At 38.5% G+C, this 17,280-nt stretch overlaps 2 protein-coding genes and 1 long non-coding RNA gene across 3 annotated transcripts in view; 1 reads left to right on the forward strand and 2 right to left on the reverse strand.

Moving 5' to 3' along the window:
- LOC135234695 (homeobox protein Hox-C4a) overlaps window positions 1-6,153 on the reverse strand; it is a 47,942-nt gene extending 41,789 nt beyond the window's left edge. The window contains exons 1-3 of the mRNA XM_064299560.1: window positions 6,083-6,153; window positions 5,949-5,995; window positions 2,236-2,336 (exon numbers count right to left, since the gene is read on the reverse strand). The gene's annotated coding sequence lies outside the window, so the exon portion shown is untranslated. The remainder of the gene's footprint in view (window positions 1-2,235; window positions 2,337-5,948; window positions 5,996-6,082) is intronic.
- Window positions 6,154-11,362: 5,209 nt separating this feature from the next.
- Window positions 11,363-15,520, reverse strand: hoxc8a (homeobox C8a). Its single transcript, XM_064299562.1, has 2 exons — window positions 15,085-15,520; window positions 11,363-13,196 (listed from the first exon to the last, which is right to left on the reverse strand). Exons 1-2 carry the CDS (start codon window positions 15,518-15,520, stop codon window positions 12,892-12,894), a joined length of 741 nt encoding a protein of 246 aa, XP_064155632.1. The 3' UTR covers window positions 11,363-12,891.
- Window positions 12,975-15,646, forward strand: LOC135234701 (uncharacterized). Its single transcript, XR_010324175.1, has 2 exons — window positions 12,975-13,113; window positions 14,645-15,646. It is a non-coding gene; the product is annotated as an uncharacterized LOC135234701 (long non-coding RNA).
- The last annotated feature ends 1,634 nt before the right edge of the window (window positions 15,647-17,280 follow it).

Consider the following 17,280-nt stretch of genomic DNA (forward strand, 5'->3'; position numbering starts at 1 on the left):
CACAACGGTTAAACGCTACGAAAGACAGTTTTGTTTTTTGTCTTAAATGTTTGTTACTGTCATATCGCTAATAATTCTGGCGTTATTTTCGTTTGGTAACATATAGCTATGTATTAAATTACACCAGAGGTTGTTGCCCGGTGGGCAATTGCAGATGAAGATTACATGTAGTAATGCGGAATACCAAAGCTATTTAACAGACAGACAGAGAGAGAGAGAGAGAGAGAGAGAGAGAGAGAGAGAGAGAGCGAGAGAGAGAGAGAGAGAGAGAGAGATCAATTAAATAAAAACGTAATAAATGTTATTTTCTTTAATAAGAAAATTATTAAATTATCGTACAAAATGCTTGCCATTTCTTGTTTTTCTACAATCAAGCAATCCAATGTTACCTATCACCGCTTTGAACTCATTTAAGACCAGAATCTGCGGACATGTGAAGGGAATTTTATACATTGACTTGACACAATGCATGCGTGCGAGTAAAATGCATACACGCTACAAAAAACAAATCCACTGATTAACTGCTCCTACGTTGCAAATCGCATTGCAAATCGCTCTGGATATGATCGTCTGATAATGTAATGCAATGTTAATGCCTTGGTTAAAACAGGAGGGGTTTGAGTTGGTCGTTGTTCATGATTGTACAAAAGACATTGCTGTGAATTAACGCTGCAATAGAGCTGTCGGTGAACGGCGGGCACAAGGTGGCAGTGTTGACTGCGGTAAACCCTGAAGGATCATTGTCCTGCTGGTGGCCGCAGAGGTGTGCGCGTGTACGTGTGCGTGCGTGTGTGTTTGTGTGTGTGCGTGCGTGCGTGCACATGTGCGCTGTGACAGCCTGTGTGTGCTATTGTTGAACTTTGAACAATAAATTTACAAGGATGACAAAAGACCCCAAGTATTGTCTTTTTTATCATGCTGAATTCAGAGGGCATTGCAAACATGCTAAATCTCAATTTAGCTTTTGGCTATGAGGCGCACATTCTTATTATGCCTGGATTTGGAACGACACTGTCAGAATCTATAAATACACCAGCCTAGAACAAGTGTAGCGGTATATTAGCATTAGATGTGATTATTTTGTCTACTCGGTTCCTTAAGATCAAGACTGCTTACATAAATGTGTTAAAATTCATCACAAATACCGAGCTAAAAAAGCAACACTGTTTCAATGAACATGTTTCATATTATGTGTTAATATTTAAAGCTCACCCAGGAGGCTGTGTTTGGAGGTATGCTGTTTTAGGGGTTTTCATCGCGAGTTGGGTCAAGACACCAAACCCCTTGCTACAGAAAATGCTGCATTCTACAAGATACGGATGATGGAATGGGAACAATAAGTAAATTAAGCAACCAGTAAACACACTCTCAGAAAAAGCTACGGATAAAGTCCCTAAAAAGGCACAAACGCTTGTCACTGGCATGGTACCCTTGGTAAATAAAATTGCACCCCTAGCCAGCGTTGTGTGATTAATTTGTACCTTTTGTGCTTATATAAGGAGCTTATTAGTACCCAAATACAACATTTACATTTGGGAAATTTGTTCCTTAAAGTATAAAAACGTACCTCCACTGCACCCAGTAAAATGTCCAGTGTTAATTTAACTCTTAACAGTGTTAATTCAGCTCTCACAGATAACAAAAGTTAACATTGGGCATTTTACAGCATATCTATTTCTGAAAGTGTACAATGTTGACCATCAACCGCAAGAAGTACAGCGATCTAGGGACAAATTGCAGTGCTATCATTCACATTCATCTGCAAGTACTTGCAGACAGACTGAACGCAAGACCCCAGTTCTCTTTGTAGGTACAGTTCGTTTGTCTGAGGCCCATAAGCATTACGCGGGATAATATGCAATAACTACATGTCTAGAAAGCACTGCTTCACGCCGTTAAATGCAGTAGAACAAACATATTAGTGAACCCACAAAGACACACGCCTGAATAAGCACAAGCAACAGACTGAGACCTAACAGAGCGACCACATCCGCGTTAATGCAGTTATCAAATACGTCTAGCACACAAGGTCTGTCCATTGCGCACGGTATTCATGTTGTCAGTCTTTTTTTTTTTTTTTTTTTTACTTCGCAGCGGAAGTTTCGCATATTTAAATCGGTCCCCCGAAGGGGATGGGGGTCTAGAAAAAAGTGCCATCTTCAGCCTGCCCCTCACGGCTATGGACCATTAGATAAACATCCAAGCCAATAAGGAACGCAGAAATCGCCTACTTACCCGCGTTGTGTCTGCTGCTCGCGTGACGCCTTCTGGTCCAGCAGCAGCGAGGGCGGGGGTGCAGGTAGGGTGATCAGCCGAACGCAGAAAACATCCCTTATCTTGCAGCAGATCGAAGAGTTAAAGACGAGCATTTTTAAAAAGAAAACGAAGGTATTTACAACCCGCTGTTCTGACAGTCCAGCATTGACAAAAAATAGGCTCAGTTGTTTCGCCTCTAGGGGCTGCGAGACAGAGAGGGAGAGAGGGGGAGGGGGAGGAGACGAATGTCATAAAGCGATTACTGGAACGAGGTGGTAGGGTGGCAGCACTGAGAGTGTGTAAAATCAACGCTGAACCAACGAATATGTAGCCTATAAAAAATCAACTTAAAACCGGGCGCCGAAGTAGAAGCTGGGCTCGTTTCCTACACCGCTGCTTGGTCTGTGGCCGATAGAACGTGAGATCCAGGGGAAAGACAACAGTATAAAGTTCATGTTCATGGAGAGGGAATCATGTGACTCCTTGCAACCAATCCCAGAGCCGAATCAGTCGTAAACTTTTATTACTTAGCTGTAAATTTCTCCCCCAAACAACCAGGAATGTGTGGCGCCCCCATCTGCTCTCTCTCTCTCTCTCTCTCTCTCTCTCTCTCTCTCTGTGTGTGTGTGTATATATATATATATATATATATATATATATATATATAGGCCTATATCAATTAAGTTTTTTAGTGTATCTCAATTAAATTTAAGACAGTGCTTCATTTCCAAAACATATATTTGTAAAAAAAGAAAGAAAAAAAATCTTTCCCATTTTCATCAAGATTATTTTTCTGGTACCTTGGCAATGCTTATTTGACAGGAAGCATAGGAAAAATCGAATCTAATTATCAGTGACTGCCCACAGTAAGAATTTGTTAAGAGTAGTAAGCTTATTGTCAAAACATTATCACATATGATAGACTCCACAGTCTTCTCTGACCGCTGCTCTTCTGTTCTCTTCCTAGTGCCAATAGTAGAGCTATCTGGTCATAATGGCAATAGTAGTAGCAATAGTTAGTTAGACATAATAGTTAGACATAATAGTAGTAGTATTAAATGTGGTTTTGTGGCTGCACTGGTAGTATTGATAATAAAAGTATTATAATTCACAGTACTAAAAAGTACTAAATTGCACTTAGTGGTATTCGTTGTGGTAATAGTCATGCAGTTATTAGTTGTAATATAACTGATGCCACAACTAGTATTTCAATGCTGCTGCTACTGCTATCACTAGTAGTGTTGATAATAGTAGTGACAATATTTATTCCTGCTGTGGTCTCAGTAATATCCCAAATTAAACTACTACCACTGCAACAGAGAGTGTTAGTCATTTTCAGTTTTTTGATAATTTCATTGTTGCGCTGAAGATGCTAATGTTGGTGCTATTACTGACATTATTGCTGTAGTAATCTCAGAAATAGCAGCAGCATGATGGAAAATAATAATTGTATTAAAATGATCCTCATCATCATAATCATCATCATGTTGCAGCAACAGTACAGTTGAAGCATTGGTGGAAGAGTAAGTCTAACCGTGGTTGTAGTAGCGATACCTCACCACAAATAGCTGTTGCCAAGTTCTTAGTAACTTTACTAGTAAGCTATTTGCACTCTTTTTATTCCCCAAATACAGGATGATAACTGAATATTCGCGAAAAAGCGATTCCGCAAGCGCAGCGCAAAACTGGCGGCAAGTAAATGTATTAATTTTAAAAGTTTTATGTATATAATATAAAATTATATTCTCCTTTGAATGGGATGGCCATTGCTTAAAAAAAGACATGTGAGGCACGCACGTGCATGATCGTCCCAAAAGAGGGCTATCATCGTCTAACTTCATGTTTTTGACCTATACTTGAAAGGCCGCTTCAAAAAGTACACTGTTTAAGCATATAATGAAATTGCTATAATAGTGTGATAAAATGACGGTCGAACAACATCAGCATCTACACACGCACACTATTGTGTTCGTGTGTGCGTGTGTGTATGCTTATATATTTAACATTCAACAAAATATCTTCTTTCCTTGAACAGATACCAGAATCTATGAACACGCTGGGTATTTATCAATAGCTGCAAACACACACACTGTCACACACATACACACACACAGAATATTGCATGCGCATGTATAGATAATGCTGTTCAATTGCCATTTAATCACATTTGTATTGCAATTTCGTTCTGTTCTCACACAAACAAGACGCAGATTTACCAGTTTAATTGTCAACACTGGCAGACATAGTCTGAGAAAAATCAAAATCCGCATAACATTTTACATAAGGCCCCAAAGATAGCAATGTTAACGTTCCTTAAATATTCAATATTCTCCGTAGTTTGAAATATTCTCCGTAGTTAGAAAATTCCGAGCCTTAATTATCGAAATATGAAGAAAACACTTGCAATGCAATTTAATCAAACATTTGTAATATTTTCAAAAAACCTTTTGCCGAAATGTAAAGAAAACACTTGCTATGCCATTTAACCAAATATCTGTAATCTTTTGAAAAGGCGTCTTGTTTTTCTATGAACATAAAAGGTCTGTGATAATGGACATCAGTATATTTGTACTAATGCCAGAATTCCAAGCATGTGGTATTCTGTCCAACATGCAAATATTTGGACAATTCATTATGTTGCCATTGAAAGCCTTAATAAAATATGATGTAAGAAAAGTAAAAATATACCCGTGGCATGCTGAAAATAAGATTATATTTCACGATATTTAAAACTATGCTGGTAATGTGTTCGTGTATTGCAATAATTTACCCCATGGCGCATGTGTGTTTATTCTGCGCCAGATGATCTCGGTCAAGATTTCTATACAGGTCTGAGATTGTATTGGTACAAATTTCCATTTTTGCGGATGCAGTAAGGCTTTCTAAAGCATTCTCAGTTGCAATGTTTATCAATTCATTTGGTTTATTTCGTCATATGTCACAGTATACGTTTATACTGAAGTGGGTCGTTGTTCTTGAAGAAGGTGGACGTATTACTCTAAGATCAACGCCTAATGATGATTCTTTTTTATTTTATTTTATTGCTTCAGCAAAATGTACTACCTATGAAATATCAATATACACATTGATCATGTCGCTCCCGATCTTCAATAACGTCCTACTTCAATTATTGCTGGAAGTCAAGTACATATTCAGCTCTTCTTGTAAAAACAGAGCTCTAGGCTTATACAACAAAAAACAGCCAACAACCAGAATTAAACACTCTGTGAAGCCTATCTATCGTCTATTGGGTCATAAATACGAACTAATTTTTATTTATAGTCCCCAGTAAATTGACGGAACCAACTAAAGTGAAAATAGCATGTAAGCTATTCACGACTAGATGTCTGGTTCTGTAGCAGCAATCGACAAACATGTGGGCATTCCACGGTCTGTGAAATGTATACAAATTCAAATTGTACCGTATTTCCGTAAGTATCAATGTTGTAACACAAGGAGCAACGTTAGCAGCAAGGTGAGAGGGGGATAAGGCTATAAACTGATTATGTTCGTGTCACATATAGCCTTCATTGCATTATTGTATTATTATTATTATTATTATTATTGTTATTGTTATTATTATTAGTAGTATTAGTATTATTACTATTAGCAGCGGCGTCAATATCCACTTACTTATAAGCTTAATTTGTATACAGTTTTAACTCCGAATTTTAAATGACAAAAATCAGTACCTGATTTTCAGGCTTGAACTTGTTAAGGAGTTGAATCCTTCGAACACCTGTAAAGTGAAAGCTCGTCTGACGCGTGAAACACCACAACATAGGCTAGTTTTTAAAAAACTTAAAACAAATGTATATATACATACTCTGACGTCTGCAGTGAGCTGTCCGTACAGGTTGCCTTGCGCCAAATGCCCGCGAGATAGTTCATTGTACATGTGCAAGAGAAAAAAGATCAGTCGGTCCGGATATATGACACTGCGGAGTTTACACCGCCAATAAACTTTACTGCAACCACAGCTAAGACTTGATTGGGGATGTTGCCTCCTGGAAGCAATATAACACACAAAGACCAGACGGCTGAACAATGATCTCTGACAATTGTCAGTACCACAGAAACTTCCGGAATATTTCAGTCTTTCCAGTAAAACTACTTTCCTGCAGCCATACTTAAGAAAAGGGGACCCACCTTTTACCAAAACACTCACGCTCCGCGGAAATATCGTTTTAGAAAAATAAGATGCGTGCCTATTTATTACATTTGTGCAGTTACGTTTTGTGGTTTTGTCTAATTGAGTGCTGACCGTGAATTACTGTAAAATTAAACAAAAATGAAGAACGTATTTTTAACCATACAGATATAGGATATAAGAAATAGCAACAGGCCTACTTTAAATATAGAGGCTGACGTTAAAAACTTATATACAGACCACGACTTGTATTATAGACATGACTTTCCATTAACACAATCGTGTCAATGTCAAATTTTCCCTCACAGATGTTTTCAAAGTATGCTCTCATAAACACCTTGTTATGATTCCCACAACAAATGTAATCGTAGCCGATTATGCTAAACAGGGGCCCATTTAAGGAAGGATATGAGTTGTATTGGATGTTGGACAGAGTTTAATTATTGTGAGATTGTGAAAAATTGTCTATCCATCAAATTATTATGTATACCACTGTAATTTCCGCTACGTATCAAACTCGACTCAGTGGCTGGTTAAATAAAGATGAGTGTGGTGTTAGAAATTTTGTCTTTTGATAGACATCAGAATTTTGAAAGCAAATGAACAGGCAGTGAATTAAATGAAATGAAAAATAATGTCTTGCTATGACGATGATGATGATTATGATAACAACAACAACAGCAACAACAACAACAACAACAATAATAATAATAATAATAATAATAATTATTATTATTATTATTATTATTACCCAAATTATTATTAGTGCTAGTAGCAGCAGTATCAGTAGCAGTAGTAGTAGTAGTCGTGGTAGTAGCGGCAGCAGTAATAATAGTAGTAGTAGGAATAGTAAGAGGAGTGGTAGTTTTAGTGGTAGTAGTAGTCCAGTGTAGTACTAAGCTTTATACTGCGGCCACATTGTTATCGGTCTGATCAGCAGTATGTATGACATAAAAAATTAATTTGCACATTTTTCAAGTTTTCATAACATAGTTTAAAGATTCAGCTTTTGTGGACCTTAAAATATATACAGTTTTAACTATGTTTATCAGTTTATTGAATATATAACTTTAAAATAGCATAATACCACACAGACAAAATATTTTTGAAGTAACTGTGCCAAGACAAAAAAACGAACGTTTCTTTTTCTTCCAAGAAAATCAGCATTGAAAATCGCCTGCACAATCCCTTAAAATATTTCCAAAGTAATATGGACAGATTAGTTGTCACTTGCATCTAACAAAGACCCTTTGCTTGTAATCGAGAAAGACACCACAGCGATGACGTCACAATGACGGTGTTTTAAATTTGTTCTGCAGCTGGAGCGTGCCTGTCTGGCCTTCAACACCAAGTTGAATGTGTTATATGTTCTTATTTCGAATTATTGTGTCTGTATTCAATCTGTAACGTTAATTTTACATATAGCATGAGAAGACCGAATCGTTTTTAACCAAACTGAAGCGCTGTCTGTATAACTGCATTGCTACTTTCCATAATAAAATTTTACCACAATAAAAAACTAATATAGACTGATAGAGTCGAATGAATTTAATATTTTACTATATACCTTCAATGGTCATTCTGCATTTGCAAATGGTATTAGACAACTACAATGCACACATTCCACCATTTGCAACCGGTATATCCTTAAAATCAGTTGTGGACTGAAATTGAAAATGGCTTACAAAAATGGCTTATGTCTTGTCCTGCTGGAATAATATCATTTTGTTACTATTCAAGCGATGCTAATGTTAACATTTCAAGGACTTGGATAATTCGTTTGAGCGTAATTGAGGCAGTGGTCAACAATCGCATTCAGCTTAATCTCCCTGTTAGCACAGTCGAACTACGTCTGACAACATATTTTTCTCTCCGGAGTTGTGCGAGCACCCAGTGATTACATTAAACCCAATTAATCTGGGCAAACCGAAATAAAAGATAGCCGAAACAAAATCCCCTATAGTATCATGGAAATAGCGGAAGTGCATTAGGTGGCATGCGAGAGTATTTTTCTCTTCACAGACCAGCATAGTTTGATTACAACTTCATTTCTTCTTCTATTAGTGCATTCTGGGATTTCTGCTCTTTGACAGAGTTTCACTGTTCCTTCATTCTAGTCACATCTGCTGTGGAACAAACACCATGACTTTGCCTTGTATTTTCTCCATTTGCCAAGCAGGGATTTCACTGACCCGTTCACATCTCTGCTTAGTGCATTTCCTTATAAATAAGTTTTTGAGGAATTACGTTACTCTTAAAAAATCTATTTCTCTTAAATTTTATAATTTTTATAAATAGGTTCACTTTTTAAAATTAATGTATCTCACTAGCGTTTAGCCGTGATATAGTTACCTTTTCTTTTTATTAGAGGTGATTGTGTTGTTTCTCAATTAACGTAACTTTATTTTTTGAAAAAATCTTTGCCATTAAAAAGTATTATTATTATTATTAGTAGTAGTAGTAGTAGTAGACCTAATATTTGATAAATCATAGCCTATACTTGTAGGAAAGTAAATAAAATGATTTGTCGCTGCACTACATATCAGTGATGTTTGAGCAGAAGTTAGAATGTTACGCTCTCTGTACAACTTATTTAAAGTTCTGCATTATTGACCTTTATTGAACACGTGCTCTTTGGGCTGCAGGTGGTTGTGCATATTCATTACAGGCAAAAACCATTGCGTGTTTCCTCTTTGAATCTCAATAGTAATCAACCTGCATTGCCAGAGAATAATCATAACAACCAATAAATAGAAACCACTGGGTTCTTCTTGCTACGAATACTCGTAAAAATCGGGCAGCGAAGGTGCTGTTTAGAACAGCAACCGGAACTCTTTATCCCAACCAAGAACGAAGGCAGAATGAAACCTCTTCCTCTGTGATTAACGACGCGTGAGTCAGTCATGCAAAAGGAAGGCTTACTGAGGCATATTGGGAGTCTTTTTTCACACATTAGTATGGCTCTTTCTTCCTTGCTCCATTAAAATGATAGTCCACTCAAACATGTACGCATTTTCGGTGGATTTTATCCTATTTAATAATGGGGAGAATAAGGGGTAAGATAGGAATTCATGCAATTGGGTCCAATAAAAACCGCCAGATATTCTGAAGGGAAAGTGCTTCCAAATAAATATGTTATACCAACCAATGAAACATCTACTTTAATGCGCATTGCATATAGGCTGCTCCTGGGAGCTTTCCCACATTTCAGACACCTGGTTTACAAAAAATGGAGGCCTCAAGTGTGTTTTTTTCCAGATGAGTACCTGGACAATGATGCAGAAAAGTGGGGCTTTGCTTTATACCGCAGAATAATCTGGAGGGGGAAACCAATCAGAGAGAGAGAGAGAGTCGAGATTTCACAAGCGATCTTTAGAAAAAAAGCACGTCGCGATCCTTGTAGAATTTTAATCTTACAAACGGATGGCATTATGAAGCAGTCTTATCTGCAGATAATCATCCAGGTGTTTCATGCTGCAATATGCCTCCGCTAGCACTAAAACCCCAGTGCTATATCTCCAGAAGATAACGGTTAAAGGACGAATCAGGGTGGTACGCGAACCATAGTATTCACTTTAACCAAGCGAGCCGTTGGTGGTAGCCACTCAACTCACTGGGCAGTTCGTTCCAAGGGCAGTAAATAGCTGGCTGACCGTCTTAAATTTACCGTGGTCCTTCTCAAGTGGTGAAACTCTATCTAAGATTTTACTTATGCTTAGAAGACATCTTCATCCAGGGCGGCCAACTTATCTTAAATTTTGTTTACATGGGCCCTATCTGCACGGATGGATATTTATTATAGGTATTCGGGAGGTATAGGGTATCCAGCCACCCTTGGTCACAAGTTGCATTAACCGGTAGGCCTATTGCGCTGTCGCATTTCTGCCCAATCAATGGACCATAAAAGATGCACGATTAATGTAACTGCGCGATGATTTCCTACATATTTCCGTATTTAACCATTACACCACATCGGCTGTGTTATCAGAAAGAACCGGGTTAACAAAGAGTTCATGGAACGCATTTAAATCGTAAACGCTAAAAGAGTTTGCACAGTTCTGCATTAGTCAAACTAAGTCAGTAATGGATGGAGGGAAGCAAATGACAAACCGTAGGCTACTTTTAGGAGTCGCCAGTGGTCTGTGCCTGGGTCTTTTTCCATAAGCTTTTTTTTTTGTTTGTTTTGTTTGTTTGTTTTTTTCTTTTTTTACGGCGCTGCTTCTCAGATTACCAGGGCAATTTAGTGTACACTCAGCTAGACTAACACTTCGTGCATCTAACACAATCGAGGTATGGATTTTGCTAGTTGTACATTCATGATAAAAACCAATCCTCATATCCTGACGCAGAAGTTAGGCGATTAAGTTCAGTGCTTATTCCAAAGGGGAACTGAGGGATTTTACCACCAACATAATTTGGCCTCGACCGATTAATGAGGCCCGCTGTGTTCAGTGGCACCCTGCATGGTTTCAGCAAAGTGGGATCTTAGTTCGATTCGATGAAAATGGTTAACTTCTACCATGGATGCAAATAGATGAGGCTGTTTTAGACAAGACCACAGGTTAGCCTACTACAGCCATTCCTCTGATCCGCATGATCTGCCAACTGTGCTAGGCCATCCGAATCTTGGAATGGGACATTCTTTAATCAGAAATCCGTTAGTGATGCCGTCTCTCTATTTGTTAGTATGTTTATGTGCTTCAAGCGTTAAACCATTATATAATAAATGGTATAATCAACCCTCCATATTATCTCTTGTTGGGGATTCACTACTAGACGTCTGATATGCAGAAACAGTTAATTTGCTTTGTTGCTGAGACGTAAATTCATAGCGAACAATTATAATGGAAATCCGGGTGCATCTGCGCTGGTGTCATGGTGAGCTCACTGGCAATAAACAGAGTCTACGGCGTTAGATGCACAGTCAGCTAACTCGATCGAAGAAAAAAAGACAAGTGAAGAGGACAAATTTTATTATCGTTTATATCTCAACAACAATGGCGTGGTCACACGAAACTGTTATTTCACTTTTAAAAAACAGCAACAACAAAACGAGCATATTGTGAACAGCAAGATATACGAATACGTACATAAAGAGTATATTCAGTGCAATTTAAAGTCTACGCTATAACATCACGATAAAATAAATCTCTTTATCTACTTTATTTAAAATAACTCGAATTGCAGTATGTATGATGGTCTACACAGAAATGTGCGTTTATCTATAGGCAGTTTAAGTTGTTGGGGAATAAATCAAATTTATATAAAAATCAAAGCAGCACAGTAGTCAGGATATCCTTACAAATACCGAAATAAGCAAAGCTCTATCGACTAACGTTAGTGATCGGGAGCGACCTTGATTTTCGTTTTTACCTAACTGGTAGCTGGCTTTGAGCTCACAACGTCTTCCACCCACCCTCAAAGCTCTCTCAAGATAAGATACTTGGTTGGGAAAGAATATAACTTAAATGCGATAGAACAAGTAAATACAGATACTATGAAATACCTTATTTAAAAAAAACACACACACACACACAATAGGCGATGTATTGCAATTTCCCAGTTTTAGGTAGCATCGTTTTTCAAGCGATTGCAGTTCCCTGGTAATCCTAATATGAGCATCTACTAAATATTTTTAAAATGACCTCCCCCTGCACACCCACTACAAATAAGACCTTGATCAATTACAGGTAATGATGATTAGAAACATCTACAGGAAACGACGCTTTCTGGTCGATGACTCTTCTTCGAGAGCAGCACGCATCATAGTCAGGTATTTAAACCAATTGTCATACGTTGTTTTTCATTTCATGCATTTCATATAATTATTCACTTTGTGAAGCTCATAAATCGCATATTTAAGTGCTGTTCGAATGTCCAGCCTACTTTACATTTTATACAGGTCTTGGTCAAATCTATCATAGGCCTAGTGCTTTATCACTGTCTGGGTCATTTTACATTACACGATTTTAAATGTAGGCATGAAAAAGGTTTGGGTTCCAATGTGTGCCCTCTCTGGGTTTTGATTGTGTTTTATGATTAAAACAAGTCATAGTGTACAAAACAAACCTAGTTTTGAAAACGTATACAGTCCCATTGAAAATCATGCTATCTTTTTAAAGGTGCCCCAGAGCCGCAATACAGTAGCTATGGAGCTATAGATTCTCAATATTTATGTGCCCTCTTCACCCCCACAAACAAAAGCATCTCCAAAAGCAGAACATGGTGTAGGTTACGTTTGCTCCAACCGAAAAGAGTGTCTATTTCTGTACCACAGGACATCTTGTATCGATTGTCCCGTCTCGAGGATACGCTAGGAGAGAGTGGTGCTTTTAACGGTTGTATCTGTGGGATTTTCTCACTTGTTGACTCAATAAACTGTGGTCATAAAGTTTATGATTTTCAGTCTCTGTCTCTCGATCACTCATCGCTCATTCGCTGTAACTCTCCTTTCTAAGCCATATAACCATAAAAACACCATAAAATCACTCTTTAGTCTCCTCTGTCGCTTCCGTTTCCTTCTCTTCCTTCTCTTCGACTTCACCATCCTCGTTGCCCTCCTCTTCGGCCTCTCCTCTCTGACCCGGGAACTTGTCTTTGTTATTCTCTTTTTTCCATTTCATTCGCCGGTTCTGAAACCAAATTTTTACCTGTCGCTCCGTCAGGCCAAGCGCGTGGGACACCTCGATCCGTCGTTTGCGTGTAAGGTAAGGGTTGAACAGAAACTCCTTCTCCAGTTCAAGTGTTTGGTAGCGACTGTAGGTCTGTCGTCCGCTGCGTCTGCCCGGGGCTTTAAAGTGAAATAGGTATTCATTTTTATCATCAGACGAGTCATTCATATTAATGGAAAGAATACATTTCCACAACACAAAGATTACACTAAACACAACAAGAGTAGGCCTACGTGTTCTTTTAAAAACATTCGTAGCTGCCGGAATATTGCACAGGCCTATTACATCATTCCAGTAGTCGTCGTGATTTATGTGACACATTTATTCTTTACTTTATATCTTTATATTCTTTCATTGCTCTTTAAGTCAAACCGATATATGTTGCAACGCAACATTACTTAAAAAATATAACAGTCGAATGCATATCCTGTTGAGCACGTGGTTTTTTGGACAGATATTATTTAAATCTTTGAATAAACAAAAGCCTGACGATAATGCATGGGAAACTAGACTTTTGTTTTCTTTCCTTTTCTTTTAAACAACCGTCTCTCTTATCCTTGTCGTTGTCATCACACTTTTGAGAAGATTTGGTGCGGATACAACTTAATCAATACCATGGGTTTAATATTTTGACATTTTCGGTGGTTGGCCGCAACGCAGCACAGGAAAATAGGACTTATATGCAATGCGATGTAACTAGCCCATGCGCAATAACATTAAAACCAAAAATGTTACAGGATACTCAAAAGGTAAACTTCCCGACTTATCTAAGCGTCATACGACTCAGTGTTGTTTTAAAATGGATCAGACGAGACAGAGGCTAAACGGAAATAAACTCTTTCAAAAAGTTTGTTTTAGTTCGTATATAAAGCCAGACGCAAAGGATAGTTAAGTTTATTGACCTCTGGATTTTATTCATGTCTGAATGAGTCTTTTAAGATGAATCAGTGCAAAAATCTATACAAAAATGTAGGGTACTTCTCTCGGAGACGCGGGAACACATACACAACATGTCATTTTCTCTGTTGCAGTCTTTCTGCTGACATATGATGGTTATGAGCCAAACTCAATACCGAATAGCATACACAACATAACTGGAATCAAGTGCAGAGTAAGTTTTAAATACACGTTGATATTAATCTTACCCTGTAAGAAATGAATACAGTGGAAATTATATGTAATTGTACTTTTAAGTATTGGCTTTCAGGTGGTAAAAATCCCCGTGTTAGATCGAATAAGCCTCCTCGCTAAACACGAAAATAAAAATAATACATTGATTGAAATGAATAATCGATTTTGTCCATTATATATCGACGTGCACATTCCTTGTGTGGAGTTCTGTATTCTAGATTTCTCGATAAGGACGTCTGAGACCATGCAAGTAAAAACAGGCCGAAATGAGAAAGTTGAAATGGTTTATACTTTTAATCATATTGTGTCAACGGCATTCTAGCTATGGGAAATTCACGTTTGCTTCACTGCCCCTTTGCAAGTCATCTATAGCGAATGCCTTTCCATGCCAAGTTGTTAAACCTCATTTGCTTTCTGTATTTTTTTGTCATTACAGGCTAATTGTATGGCTGCACACAGAACAAATGCCACCAAAGTAACTACATCACGGTCTGATCCACTGAACATTTATACATGACACCAATATTCTGGTAAGAGGGAAGAACATATACTGCGACAAGTGAAATGCATATCACAACAAAGTCAAGTCACAAGCGTCATTTAAAAAAATATATTGGGGGCTGGGGGTAGATGACATAATTCCGAGTTAGAATTCACTATCGTACCATGCAACAACTATTAAAAACAAGCAAAACGTCGATTTAAAAAAGCTTCCGCGAAGGGACGCTCCTCGTCGATGCACCTCAACACTGTCCTCCCTCTCCCCTCTCCCTCGTTCTTTTTCTTTCTCTCTCCCTCCTTCTCTCACACACGCGCACAAACACACACAAAACACAAATGAACAGGAGAACACAAGAACACAAAAAGAATTCTAACCGTGAGGTCTCATCCACGGAAACATGAGACTGGGAGACGAGTTTTGATTTAAGTGGCCTTGTCCTTCTCCGAGGTTAGTGCCAGTGGACGATTTACAGTCTGGGTACTGCGCTAAACTCCCCTCTTGCTGGGTACCATAAAGAGATTGCCTCGGAAGGGCTTCGTATCCATAAAATTTCGTGGCGTCTCCATGGCAAGCCAAGGCGCAGGGGTTTTGCTGGTATCCGGGATTGGAGATTCCAGATGTCCCGTGGTGGAAAAAGTCCTGAACGTGGTGGGACGGATGTTGAAATCCCGGTGCTGCCGCTCCGGGTCCATACACCAGCGCGTGGCTACGGGTAACGCTCTGAGGAAACCTGCAGTCGTAGTAAGTTGGTTCCAACGTTTCGCCGCCTTTGTACTTGGAAAATAGGGGATTAACAAAATAGGAACTCATGTTTTGTTTGCATTAAAACACAGTGTAGTTGTTGATATGTGTTTCCTGTTGTAAATTGTGCTGTTGTCTAAGTTCTCCACCAAATATTACACCACCGACACACCAACCGGAACCACAGGGAGAAAATGCTGCCCCCTTGGATAATCTCAGGCAGAAGCTCTCTTTCCGCTCTCTATTTCTCCTGTGCAAGTCTCTCTCTCTTTCTATCTCCCCTCTTATCCCTGTTTGTAGTCTCAAATCCGGCTCATGGCGTGTACGGTGGATGCGTGTTACGGTTAAAGCGGGCTAGCTCCGCCAGCACAGTCACAAGCGCTCTGCTTTTTTTTTTTTTTCTTCTGCTTCCCACCCAACCACCCCCACTACATCGAGCCCCCCTCCTCCTCCTCCTATCTCCAACCCCCCCCCCCCCCCCCCACCCCACCCCCCACCCCCAACCCATTCCGCTGGCGTTCTCAGGCGTCCACCTTGAGAAACACAACTAGGCCAGGCCATGATCTGCCTGGTTTAGTTCAGAGAAAAAATCATTTAAAATGTATTTATATGAACCATAGAGCATTTCGGCCGGACAGTGGGTATTAAAATAGTAGTGATTTTAGAAAGTGCTTTCTAAAATAACACACACGTATGTACGTGCACTTGTGTGTGCGCGCGTAGATGTGTTTAAAGACGTTAACGACTAGGGAGGGCCCAATGTCTTAGAACAGCAGTGAAAATTGAATGCACGTATAATAAAAATATATAATTTGAATTTAAAAATTTAATCCTGATTATTTTCCGTTGCGCCAGTTGCCAACCAGTTCGCTTAATTATAGCATGCCTGCCTGCCAGAGTAGAAATGTGGAGTTAATAAAGATGCACATTACACCCCTCGTTATTTGAATTGACACATTAACGTTTAAATGTTGTGTTCAGCCGCGCTCAGTCGCGGGGCCGGTTGACTCATGTGGGTTTTCTGGTGTTGCTGACGATTTTTATACATCGTCGTAAAATATGACGAGAAGCTTTTCACAGAAAATTTATGGACTTCATGAAAGGGCTCTGGCACACTGGTCAAACAAGATGCAAGTTAGTGTTGCTTACGAAGAATGAGTCGTTTGATTATATTTCTGATGTCATGGTTCATGTATTACAACTCGTATTATTATTATTATTATTATTATTATTGTTGTTGTTGTTGTTGTTGTTATAACTGTTATTGTTATTGTTATTATTATTTATTGGTGTGCCACGATGTACATTTCTTGTATCGCCATCTTAACCAATAAATACAAAATATTTTTTTATCATGTTGTACTTCCTTGTCTTTACTGGGCCTTTGACTTTGTTGTTGATTCGTGTGCAGACTTAATTTTGTCAAATGCTATTAAATACTTCCACCTTTTTATGTTGTATTTTTATTAGTGTCATACATTTCTTGCGTTCAAAACATTATCGTTTTCGGTGGTTTAAAATGGAAATAGTTTGAAATAGGTTTGTATTGTGTCATTTGACTTATACAATCTGTTGTAAGCTAGATTAATCGAATTGTTTCAAGGAAACAGAAATAGTTTCTAGCTATACATGCAATTGATTTTATTTTAGTTTTTGGTAGTTGTGGGGGGGGGGGGGGGGGGGGGCGTTCTGTGTTGAGGTTTCACTTCAAATTCACTGAAAGCATTAAACCGAAAATTTCAAAAATAAAAATATGGGTTTAAAACTTTATTACGTCGAATGCATGCCAGTTCCACAACATAGTAGTAGAATGCTTTGCTAATATTTTG

This window comes from Anguilla rostrata, chromosome 11 (assembly GCF_018555375.3).
Source record: "Anguilla rostrata isolate EN2019 chromosome 11, ASM1855537v3, whole genome shotgun sequence".
Classification (NCBI taxonomy): Eukaryota; Metazoa; Chordata; class Actinopteri; order Anguilliformes; family Anguillidae; genus Anguilla; species Anguilla rostrata.

What these genes read in the sequence shown, in the direction of transcription:
- hoxc8a (XM_064299562.1), bottom strand. Translation starts at nt 15,520, where the DNA reads ATGAGTTCCTATTTTGTTAATCCCCTATTTTCCAAGTACAAAGGCGGC. An exon ending in TCCGTGGATGAGACCTCACG is followed by an intron (nt 13,197 to 15,084) that starts GTTAGAATTCTT and finishes TTCACTTTAAAG; the next exon opens with CCCCGGGCAGACGCAGCGGA.